General features: G+C 49.2%; 1 protein-coding gene across 3 annotated transcripts in view; it reads left to right on the top strand.

The window, feature by feature from the left end:
• Window positions 1-12082, top strand: part of LOC103188540 (mucin-5AC) — a 48155-nt gene that overhangs the window by 31224 nt on the left and 4849 nt on the right. The window contains exons 14-17 of one of the 3 annotated variants that reach the window (XM_042337998.1): window positions 7415-7446; window positions 8748-10563; window positions 11060-11122; window positions 11782-11950. In XM_042337998.1, coding sequence (XP_042193932.1) covers window positions 7415-7446; window positions 8748-10563; window positions 11060-11122; window positions 11782-11950 — 2080 coding nt within the window. Of the gene's footprint in view, window positions 1-7414; window positions 7447-8747; window positions 10564-11059; window positions 11123-11778; window positions 11951-12082 lie in introns of all 3 variants that reach the window. The other 2 variants (XM_007908577.2, XM_042338037.1) reach the window with 2 other exon arrangements.

Genomic DNA, 12082 nt, shown 5'->3' with positions numbered 1-12082 from the left:
AGAGATCAGATAACCTATCCACTCAAGGGCATGTCTTGTCTTCTGGCATCTCCTACTCTAAGTAGGGTTATGTTTAAGGCAGCTTCCTCTTTGTCCACCCAACATTTATATGTAGTTTCCTTTCTTCAGGAAAACCAGGCCATAGATGAGGTTCTGACAGCAGTGGGGAAGATGGGACAGGCCACAATCCCACATGCGTTTTTGGAATGGACCATGGTTGTGTGTTCAGGAAACCCCTTCCTGCTCAAGTGCTCTGTTTTATTCCTTTTCCACCTAGCCCTGACCCAGTCTAATAAACCATTCTCTACAATTAGCACGGGACTGCTGTCATTTAATGCATTTACAAGTTAACGTTGGTTGTGAACTCCAGTAATTCTGAATTGCCAGTCATTGCTACTCAGTTCAGGATTTTAAATTAATGTATTGGTTAGTTCCGAGTTCTAAATAAAGTTGCTTGTCTTAGAATAGTTGTCCCATCTTGTCAGCTTCTTTTCTCTGTTTAATCTGATCAATTTGCAGTGGTCTCCACACCACACGCCGCCATATTTTCTAGCCTATGTAACTAGTGACAGTTCATACCTGATACACTTGTGAGACTGAATGGCCTGAGTGTTGCTTTTGATATGTTGGCTTGGGTGAACATGTGCAGACTGTTCTTGTATGTTGTGGTTGCCTTTCTCCCTACTTGTTGGCCCAATTAGGTGTGCGATAAGATGATCAATTGTCTATAATTGGAGAACTGCAGACAGACGTTTGATTACTAAAGACTGTTTTACAGTATTCACTGATAATGAGGATTAACATTCTTATTGAACTATTTCAGAATAGAAGGTAAAGCACCACAAAGCCTCAATCCCTCCGCCCTGCCCCTCCTTGCCTGTCTTCAGATCACAGCTGAACACCTTCCTCTTCGGCCATGTCTATGGTCACCTCCCCTCTCTTCCCAGCTCAGTGCCACTGTTAAGTGTTCAGATGCTGCCCTGTGTGAAGGGCCCTATATAAATGCAAGCTGTCGTCGATTATAGGGCCTGCAGGAGTCAGGAAGAGCAATATGGCTGTGCTGACCATTCCTCTCCAGGTTGCCTTTCAGCCTGGCAAGACAGGGTCTGCCTGTCCCAACTGTAGCCTCTCAGCTCCCTGTGTCTTCACTGTGACCTGCTGCTGGTTGAGTGTCAGGGGGAAGAGGGAGTATTTGTATAGTTGAAATTTAGTTACTCTGGGTGTGTTGAACCTCTGTAAAGGGGAGAGAAGACAAAGTTAGCAATGTTGTAAGACCTGAGCTTAGCGTTTGTAGCGGTTATCTCAGGGAATGGAGGGTGTTTCTCCATTATCTAGCAAGTGTATACTACATTGTTCTTTTGAATGAGGTGAGTGATTTGTGTGTGTGGATGGGTAACCATTCACAGAGAAGCAAACCCAAACTGCCTGGACAGAAACTCTACAGATTGTCTGATGTTTGCTATATTCTGGTCACTGATGTAGTATTGCCTTTATAATGGGCTGTTTGATAATGTTGAAAGATCTGCAGCTGAGCGAGTGGGGAGAGGAGAGCAGCTGAGCTCATTCGCACCTGCACACTCACAAGTTATTATAATAATCCTTGCATTTGATATAGTGCCCGTATCAGGTCTTCAAGACTCTCAAAGCACTTCACAGAATATACTCATGGGAGTTCTTGACATAAGAATAATGTATCAAGGGAATGTCCTTTTGCTAAACAGTCCAACAGAAACCTGTTGAGCACTTGTATCTCCATGTAACCTTGCTGTTCTTAATAAGTAACAATAATAATCCTTGCATTTGATACAGCGCCTCATCAGGTCTTCGAGGCATCTCACAGCGCTTCACAGGATATACTGTAAAGTGAATTGACTATTTTGTGGGCAAAATGTGGCAATCAATTGCGCACAACAGTGTCCCACAAACAGTTGTAGATTGAATGACCAAATTATTCTTAATTTCTTTTTTTTGAAGGGATCATTACCCCCGGAAAAGCAATCCGCCAATCGCCTAGGTAAATCTAGGCGTGTGGAGTAAGGAAACTTGCCCGACGTTTTGCCCTGCTCGGGAATTGAACCCAGATCCTCTCGCTTGCGATGCGAGTGCTCTAACCACTGAGCAACAAGACCGGTTTAGCTCAGAGTTAGAGGAGAGAATGGTGAGAGGAATGCGAGTTGTGGCTCGGTCAATAGACCTTCGGGGACTCTGAGCTCGCCCTTCAGACTCACATGTCAGTGCGGTGTTGGAGGTGCTGTCCATCACGTGAGACAAGCTGAGGTTCTGTCTGCCCATTCAGGTGAACGTCAAAGATCTGATCTCACTTGGAAAAGACGAGGGAGTTTCTCTTTGGGCTGGCTAACAAACCTCCAGATAAATTGATCATTCACTTTATGGCTGTTTGAGGGATCTTCTTGGTGAATGCTCATTACACTTGACAGCAGTTACTTGTGAAGCACAGTGAGATGTTCCAACATTAATGACTCCACCTCAGAATGAAGGTGATTGTCGTCGATACCCTGCCAGCATTGGCACTTAGTCAAAACCATCAGAAACCAAGCAAAACCATTCACGGAACGAGGGCTTCACTTTCAGAAGTGGGGTCAGGAGCAGTCCTGACCCTGAGAGAGGCCAGGGGAAAGTGGCACTGAGCCCCAGGAGCAATGAACTCACAATTTCATCTTGTTATTCAGCCTCGCAGGTGATGGTAACCATTGCTGTATGTGTGTTCCTTCCAGAGACCTATGGCATTGAGCAGTAATCAGGCAATCGAGACACATTGCAGACAGGTCAGGGCCCTGTAACTCAGCAGATCTGACAATGCAGCTTACTGCAGCCACCCAGCACGTCTGGCAAACACAGCAACAGGCAATACTAGAATATTGGCTGTGTGTGCAATATCAGATTGGGTTTCCCTGGTTACTGGCTGTTACTGGGTTACTGTCTGTGCGTTTGTTATACCAATGCTGGTTACTGTGTTTTTCTATCTGCTTTGATCCATTTGAGACATCGCCCAGCTCTGACACTGCCTCTACCCTCAGACCGCCAAAATCCTCATCTACGCATTTATTACATCTAGTCTCAAATACGCCAACTCACTGCTTGTCAGCCTTTCTATCTCTTCCCTCCACAAGCTGCAGATCATCCAGAACTCTGCAGCTCGCGTCCTCTTCCGCACTAGGCTCCACTGACTTCCCATCCTCAGAAGATAGAGTTCAAAATGCTCTCCTCGCCATTAAAGCCCTCCACGGCCTTGCTCCTTCCTATCTCTACGACCTACCATATCAATCTGTCCACTCCCTTCACTCAGCAGGCTCCGGCCAGCACTGGCCAATCTAGCCCGCAGGCCAGAAGCGGCCCCCTTAACATCCACACAAGTCTAAATAAGTCCGTGTTCGATCGGCAGTGTGTTTTCAGTTGAGTTTTATTTTATTCAGCACCACTGAGCTAGCCGGTTGCTCAGCACTGATGAGGCTGGTTTGAATGATGTCTGACTTGCCACAGGCATTGCAGAGCACCAACACCAGCCTGAGGTTCTTTAGCAAATACGTTTTTGCATGGTGTCAGTGCTGATCTCAGTGAGCTCAGGGTGGCTTCCTTTGGAACCGATTCCTTTCTGCTGCTATTTGGTTCGCGAGCCGCACTCAGCAGAGGCTGGCCTGTGTAAGAATGGCATTTTCTCCCACCCAGCTCCATGGCTTCACCACGCAATGGTCTGGCAGCTGAGGATGTGCAATTGAAACCTATCGTAGTTTTGTTCATCTTTTACCCTCCCATCCCCAGCTCAGGTACCAGGCTAGCTTTGTCAAGCACTTTGAGGCATCCTCCTGACTTGAAAAGCACTGTATAAATATAGATTGTATTGAAGCTCTGCTCAGCAGACATTTGGTTCCAATGGTAACACTTGCCTCTTGAAGTCCTGTGTTGGGGTTTGATCTCAGGTTAGGCTGACGCAATTGCTTATTATGGGGCAGGGTGTGGGTTGCTGCATTGTCAGAATTGCCAGCTTTCGGGCGAGATATTAACAAAGTCTGCTTGTTCAGGTGGAAGATAAAGATCCTCTGGTACTATTAGAAAATAGAGGAGAGATTCTCCCATGTCCTGGTTATAAAAGACCACAAAGCTATAAAAGTAGTAATTTTATCTTTATTTTGTTAGTAATCGTAGTGTAATACTCGTTCAGCTTTACCAGATTCACTTCTTGCCAACTACAGTCAGTTCACTTTACAGTATATTCCTTGAAGCGTTTTGAGACGTCTCAACGATGTGATAAGGCACTGTATCAAATATAAGGATTATTATTATTACAGAACCAGCCGGATGTGCCACAGCTAATAATAATAATAATAATAATCCTTGCATTTGATATAGCGCTTTTCACGTCGGGAGGACGTCCCAAAGCGCTTCACAGAACATACTGCAAAGTGAATTGACTGTATATTTGTGGGCGAACGCGGCAGCCAATTGCGCACAGCAATGTCCCACAAACAGTCGTAGATTGAAAATGACCAATTAATTATTGTTTTTGTTTTTTTGTGTGGATTTCTCAATGGATTTCTGTGTGGTGGAGGTGGATGGGCTTCAGTGAGTCTCACAGAGCAGCTCAGTGGGTTTCCAGAGTACTGTAATTGAGTTTCCTCAGCGGAGCACTGGGGCACCTGGCAAGTGGCTGCCAGCACTCTTTCCATCCAGTGACTGCCAGAAGTGGTGACTGTATGAGCATTAATTGCGTCTCATGTAAAATTAGCTTCTAATATCCCTAGTAACGGCAGGTAAGAGGTGACTGCATTAGTTGCATGGCAACATCAAATAAGGGATAGCTGGCTTTAATGAGGCTGCTCTTCTCTCCCTCGATGCTGTGGTGTGTTATCACTGTGCCACATTCTGCCCAGAGGTAGCCTTGGCTCTTGGTTGTTACCGTGCTACTCAGCTCCCCCGGGCACAAGGGAGGCTTTGACCTGATGTAACTGGTACAGTCTTTGTAGAATTGCCTCCAGAGCACAAGTCATTTGATGCTCCAGGTGTGTGTGTGTCCAACTCTTGATTTTACTGTATCCTCGGTCCTCAGCGTTCTCGGTCTAACCGCCCTACCATCGGTGGTCGGGCCTTCAGCCTCTCAGCCCCGAGGCTCTGGAACTCCATCCCCCAGTGCCTTCGCCACCTCCTCCCTTTCCTCCTTCAAGGTCGGTCTCAAGACCTTTCTCTTCAACTGTGCCTTCAGCTCCCCTCTCGACTCTCTACCCCCTCCTCGCTCCCTCCCTTCCCTCACCCTGACCATTTCCCCCCCTACTCGGGTCCTGACCCAACTGTACAGCGCCTTGGGACGTCCTCCCGACGTGAAAGGCGCTCTATAAATGGAATCTTGTTGTTGTTGTTCTGTTTCACCTCCTTTCAACTGGTGCTCATTTTCCCCACCCCCCTTTATCTGATCCCATTTCCTACTCTCCCTTATCATGTCTGTGCTAGTGCTCTTTCCCCACTGGAGCTCTCTACTCTAATCCCATTTCCCTGTTCTCCCCCCATCGTGCCTGTACTGGTGCTCGCTCCCCACTGGAGCTCTCTAATCGGTAGTGTTCACCAGGAACGAGGATGCAGAGGAGACATGTTTGAGTCTGTTCAAACGGATTCTGTGAGTTAGTTGTGTATTCTAGTTTAATGGTTAGTGGTGACTAAAATAAAACACAAAGCCTGTCATGCAAACTAATTGGCAATGTTTAACCCCCCCACCCCTTGGGCAGCAGAGAGGTCCCAGCAGGTTCTGTGCCCTATCCGGCCGGCTAACGTGCTCATGGACTATTTGCATTCCAGATTGACATGCCACCCGGGCGCACCGGCGAGCTCAACGGGAATGTAACATACAACTTACTGAATCCCCAGCTTTTGTGATAACTGGAGCTCAGTAAAGGGGTTCACACTGCCTCCCACCCAACAACCAGAACGGAGGGAGCAGCAGTGACACCCCAGTTAGTGATCCCATGCCTAACACGCTGCTTGTAGCTGCTTGGTCACATTTCTTCCTCAGTGTTGCTCTCCTCTTCCCCCTGGGAAAGGAGCTCCAGCAGCACCTCCACACAGGGGTGTGTTTCCCTCAGCATTGCTCACGGTTCATCACAGCTTTTCCTGGAGTATTCTGTTTCTCCCGGTTCCTGGCCGACAATCCCCCACATCCCTTTCTGGTCTCCACATTATAAAGATTTAGCAGTGATGGAAAGAGTATAGTGTAGGTTTACGACAGTGCTACCAGGGCTGGTAAGTTACTGCTATCAGGATAGATTAGGCCTTTTTTTTTGCAAGAGAGGAGATGTTTAAGGTGGGGACCTAATAAAGATGTTCAAAATAATTTAAAAAAAGGTTCAGTAAGGTTAACATTAATAGGTTGTTTCCACTGGTTGGGGAGTCAGTAACCAGAGACACAAGTATAAGATAGTAACCGGGGGATTGAAAAGAGAATTTAGGAGGAAATACTTCCTGCAGAGGGCAGTGAGATTGTGGAACCCGCTGCCTTAAGCAATGGTTGAATCAGATAGTGTAGATACATTTAAGAGAAAGCTGGACCTTCATGTGAGGGAGAGGGGAATAGAGGGTGTGGGAGGGCGTCAGGAATGAGTGAAGACTTGTGTGGAGTATAAACACCGGCACAGACTAGCTGGGCCAAGTAGCCTATTTTTGTGCTGCACAATCTTCTGTGTAGATAAAATCATTCACTCATCACACGGTTGTTTGTAGGACTTTGCTGTGTTAAAATGACTGCCACCTTCATCTCTAAAACAGAGTCACTTCACTTTACAGTATATCCTGTGAAGCACGTTGAGATGCCCTCCCGACATGAAAGGTGTGATATGAAGTGCCAGGGTGATTATGACTAATCACCGGGTCGGTGCGGCTGAATTATACAGTGTGTAATTCTGTCAGTATTGTCAGAGATTTGTGTCAGAATGTGACGTGTGGGCAGATGGTGCTGAACCAGTGCTGCAGTGAAGTCAGATTTGCAAGTGGCCGCGAGTGACTGAATGGTGTTTTGTTCTGGGTTTTTGGTTCAGATTTTATATGGTTTGTTATTTGTTTTCCCAAACCTGAGGTGGCTTCAAGCCAAAAGGCATTCTCAGCCAGCACTGCTCTGCACCCTCAACAGGACACTGTCAAACCACTAACCCCTTTTCCCGCCCCCACACCCTTCTCACTGCCCTCCCCCACCCCCCCCGGCCCTCGCTCGCTCCCCCCGGCCCGCGCTCGCGCCCCCTCGTTCCTCTCCCGTCCCTCTCGCTCTCCCTCACTCCACCACCCTGGTACTGCCCCTCATTCCCCTCGTCCTGCTCACTCCCCACACCCACTTCCCCCCAACCCGCTCACTCCCCCACTGCCCCTCTCTCCCCTTTTCACTCTTGAATTGGTGAAAATATTTCTTGTTTTTTTCCAGGTTGAAGAATCTACAAAGATAAATGAAGAAAGGTGAGTGTTTGTATCGACTGTCACACACACCTCCCACACTCCTCCGACACATTACACACAGAGACTTCACACACCCCCACCACACACTGATCTCCCACGCACTGACCTCCCTCCCAAACACTGACCTCCCACACTCACCACCACTTCTCACGAGGGAGAGCTAGAATCTAAATCAAAGGCTTCCACACTGGAGCTCTCTAGTATAATCCCATTCCCTTCTTTTTCTTTCTCGCAATAGTACAGATTGTGCTTCACCCAGAGCTTTGGTCAGACACAATGTGAAGTCATACACTTTGGCTCTACCACTAAAGACTGTTTGTGAATGGGGATGTAGGTAATAGGGCAATGGACAAGTGATAGCCACTGAAGGTCAGCTCACAGGTGCAAACATCACTGAAAAAGGCCAATGGTATTTTGTCTTTTATAATAATAACTTGTTTGATACAATGCTTTTCACAGTAGTTGAAAGAACTTCACAGGATTGTGAAGATCCTGAATGAATGTCCAATTTGCACAGCAGTGTCCCATAAACAGCCATGAGATCTTTACATGCACTTGAACAGGCACAGTTGGGAACTCGGTTTAGCATCATCCAAAGAACGGATCATAAAGAGGGAGAGCTAGAATCTAAATCAAAAGCAGTGATGTTATAGTGGTATAATGCCCTTTTCTCCTTAAACAGAGAGGATCGAGGGTGATGTGATGGAAGTGTTTAGGAGAGTAAAGGGAATTGACAGAGTGGGTGAGGTGAGATTGCTCTGTGGGAGCAGAATGCTTAATCTAAAACTTAGACGCTGTCAGCAGCGAAACCACAAGACGTTTCTTTAATAATATATATATTTGATAAACTCAGAGGTGTACGATTGTGAAATTCAATTCCTGAAAAGCTTGCATTTCGCCCACAAAATATAGTCAATCCACTTTACAGTGTATTCTATGAAGCACTTTGAGACGTCTCGAAGACGTGATAAGGCACAAGATCAAATGCAAGGATTATTATTATCGATACAGAGTTGGTGAGATTGTTTGAAGAGGAAAGTAGATAAATACCTACTAGTAAAGTTATTGGGGACAGAAAGGGCAGGCGAGTAGGACTGAGTTATAGATCAGCCATGATTCAAGAGCTGGCCTCCTTCTGTTCTAATAACCCACTCTATCATATCAATCACATGCTCCGAACACTGGTTTTAGTGATATTAAATTAATGCTGTCCAGTTACTGACTCCCTTTTCTCCCCAATTCCCCTGTGGGAAACTAATCACCACTTAGACACGAACAGTGATGTAGCCTTTGGTTTGCAGGTGTGCTGAACAGTCCGAGCCCGGGACCACCCAGGTCAACCCTGCTCCGCAAGGGGAGGAAGCCGCTGAAGTGGCCGTCACTGCTCCCAGCAATGGGTCAGCCGTGACCCGCCCTGAGCCTGGAAACACCACCATGGAGACAGAGACAAGCATGGAGAGTGGGACAGCTTCCAGAGAGCAGACTCAGGCCTGCCCTGTCACCAGCACCATGCCAGGAACACCCCTGGACACCACATGCCCTGATGCCACGCCAACATCCCCGCCAACCGAGCCCGGGAAGCTGGAGACAGCGACCAGCGGGGCTGCCGTGCCGGGAGGTCCCTCCGACTTGGCTGCTAGGCTGGGGGTCCCTCACCCTACGCCAGTCACTGGGAACGCACCCACAAAGCCAGCACCTGCCCCTGACATACTCACTAAACCGCTACCTATGCCAGCGACGGCAGATTCCAACATCTTGACAAACAAACATGTGCCCGCTATGCACAATCCACCCGCCAAGCTTGCCATCATAGCAACAAACTCCATCCAGCCCCCCGCTGGTACAGTCGCTCCTGGCACTAAACCTGGCATAGTGCAGACCAGCACAGTTACCAAACTTGACACAGCGCAGTCTAGCACAGTTACCAAACCTGGCACAGCGCAGTCTAGCACAGTCACCAAACCTGGCACAGTCACCAAACCTGGCACAGCGCTGTCTGGGACAGTCACCAAACCTGGCACAGTCATCAAACCTGGCACAGCACCGTCTGGGACAGTCACCAAACCTGGCACAGTCACCAAACCTGGCACAGTGCTATCTGGGACAGTTACCAAACCTGGCACAGCCCAGGTCAGCCGAGCTGCTACTGGCACTAAACCTGGCACAGTCACCAAATCTGACACAGTTACCAAACCTGACACAGTTAACAAACCTGGCACACCACAGTCTGGCATGGTTACCAAACCTGATACGTGTACTGAACATGGCACAGATACCAAACCTGGCACAGTCCCCACCAGTGTAGTCATAAAACCCACTACAGCTGCTGCCAGCACAGCCACCAAACCTGGCGCCGCCCCCACCATCACCAAATCTGGCATAGACACTGAACCTGTTGCAGCCGTCCCAAGTGCAGTCACCAAACCCAGCACAGTCCTCATTAGTGTCGTGGCCAAACCCAGTGAGTCCAGTGCCGTCACCACTGCCACAAGCATTGAACCCACTGTGGCCCCCAAACCCAGCACAGCCATCAAATCCACACCAGCCTCCAAACCCAGCCAGGCTGCTGCCAGTGGAACTGCTGCCAGTGCCGATTGTAAAACAACTCCAGCTGCTGGCAGTGTGGTCGCCAAACCCTCTACACCTGTCACAAAGCCTCCCCCTACTGCCAAACCTACTCCCACGCCAGTCACTGCAGCCAATACACCACCTGTACCAGCGACCACACCAGACGGGGCTCCAGAAACCAGTGTCCTGCTGGCGGGTGCTGAGGGCATGCCGGGGCATCCTGCTGACACTGAGAAACCCACCAGCCTCGCTCTCAAACCCACAGCCACCTCAGGCCTTGCTCCCAAAGCAGCGCCAGGCAACACTCCGGCAAGACTGCCCGCTGGCAAAGGCAGCTCCAAACTCAGCGACAAAAAGACGCTGGTAAATAAGAGGGAAACCAGTAAGACGGGTGTGTCCACGCGTGGCCAGGGCACATCCCGGGACCGTAACAACCGGGAAGGCAACGGGAAAGGTCCTCTGCCCCACCCCAAGGAGAAGGAGCGGAGGCACCCGGCCCAGCACCGGGAGCACAAGGCACTGACCCGTGGCAAGGAGGACAAGAGCAAGGTAAATCGTGGCCAAAGCATTCCCACCATCGGCCGCGATCTTCCCCCTTCCCGTCACAGTCGCCCCCCCGCTCCAGGGAACCATCCAGTCCATCGAGTCTGTGGCGCTTCTTCCTCACGCTGTTTCTGCATTAGTTCCACTTGCCGGCTCGCCATGGATGTTTTGGTGCTCAGGTGCTTATCCAATTCCATTCATCTGGCCTCGAGAGCCAGTATTGTCTCCAACCTGCTCACAGGAGAGTGGCTCCTGGGGCTTCATTTTACACAGAAATTAAAGCACAAAAGTAACCATTGAACTTAAACTGGTGCTGATGAATGGCCAGATTGGGTGTAAAGGGGTCTCTTCCGCCCTGTACCATCTGATCACTTGACAGTCTGACCTCGTGGCTCGGAGCCCCAGCTGGTACTGACCCTTTAGTTACAAACTATGACCGCTCACGAGCCACTGCCTCGTCAGTAACTCAGCACCTACACAGCCGCTTGCTTTGTGATTGCAGGCTTTAGTGGAGAAAATTCCCAAGGATCGGAAAGCCCTCGGGAAAAGCCCGAAGAAGGAGGAGGTGAGGTTTGGCTTTGTCAGTCTGCAGGTGGGGTGGGGGGTGATTTCCTGCCCTCCATAAACAACAGGCTTGTGCCAGGCAACATGCTGGTACTTTCCTCACCAGCCTAGACACGGAGTGCCGGGCAAGCGTCAGTGCCAAACTGCGATATTGTTTGTGCTGCTGTTCACATATTCGCTTCCCAACAGGGAGCTGGTGCTGAGATTAGCTAAGTCAGACGCTGTGAACTAATGCTGTCTCTAAGCCAGTCTGAAGCTGCCATCATTCTTCGGTTAGTCTCGGAGAAGCCTCTCTCTCTGGAGAGTCAGGGCTGCTGCATGGATGAGCTGCTCTGCCCACGGATTTTCCAGGTTTACACCTGAGAGACTGTCCCCACCTCGCCCACTCCAGTGCCCTCCTCACTGGTCTCCCCAGCTCCACTACCCACCTCCCTCTGGCTTGGCGTCAGGCTCTGCTACTGTCTAGATGCTACCCTGTGTGAAGGGCACGATATAAATGCAAGTTGTAGTTTGCCCCTATTTTCCCCACCAGGACTTGAACCTTGCTATTGTGTATCTGTGGATCCTGAGCTCTATCATTGGGAGCAACTGACAAGGATGTGAGGATTGTTAATGAGCTCAGTGTGGGAAAGGTTTAATGTGCCTGAACTTTTGCAGAAGGAAGAGGATGTCTTTCCCTTTAACCTGGACGAGTTTGTTACTGTGGATGAAGTGGGTGAAGAGGAGGAGAGCGCACTGAGTGCAGCTGAGATGCCCACAGTTTCAGAGAGCAGCAACACCACCGCAGCACCACAGCCTGACAGCACGCAGGACAGCCAGGCAAACCCAGGTACCCCAGCCCCTGTCGGCCTCTCAGCCCCAACCTCGCCCACAGCCTCACCGACCTCTGATGAGCTGTAAGGGGTTCCTGCTGCCAAAAAACACTAAATGTGCCAGAGTATCAATAATAATAATCTTGCAT

The sequence above is a fragment of the Callorhinchus milii genome, unplaced genomic scaffold, assembly GCF_018977255.1.
Source record: "Callorhinchus milii isolate IMCB2004 unplaced genomic scaffold, IMCB_Cmil_1.0 Scaffold1, whole genome shotgun sequence".
Classification (NCBI taxonomy): Eukaryota; Metazoa; Chordata; class Chondrichthyes; order Chimaeriformes; family Callorhinchidae; genus Callorhinchus; species Callorhinchus milii.
Note: the sequence above shows the minus strand (reverse complement) of the source record. Positions and strands in the feature narration are given on the sequence as shown.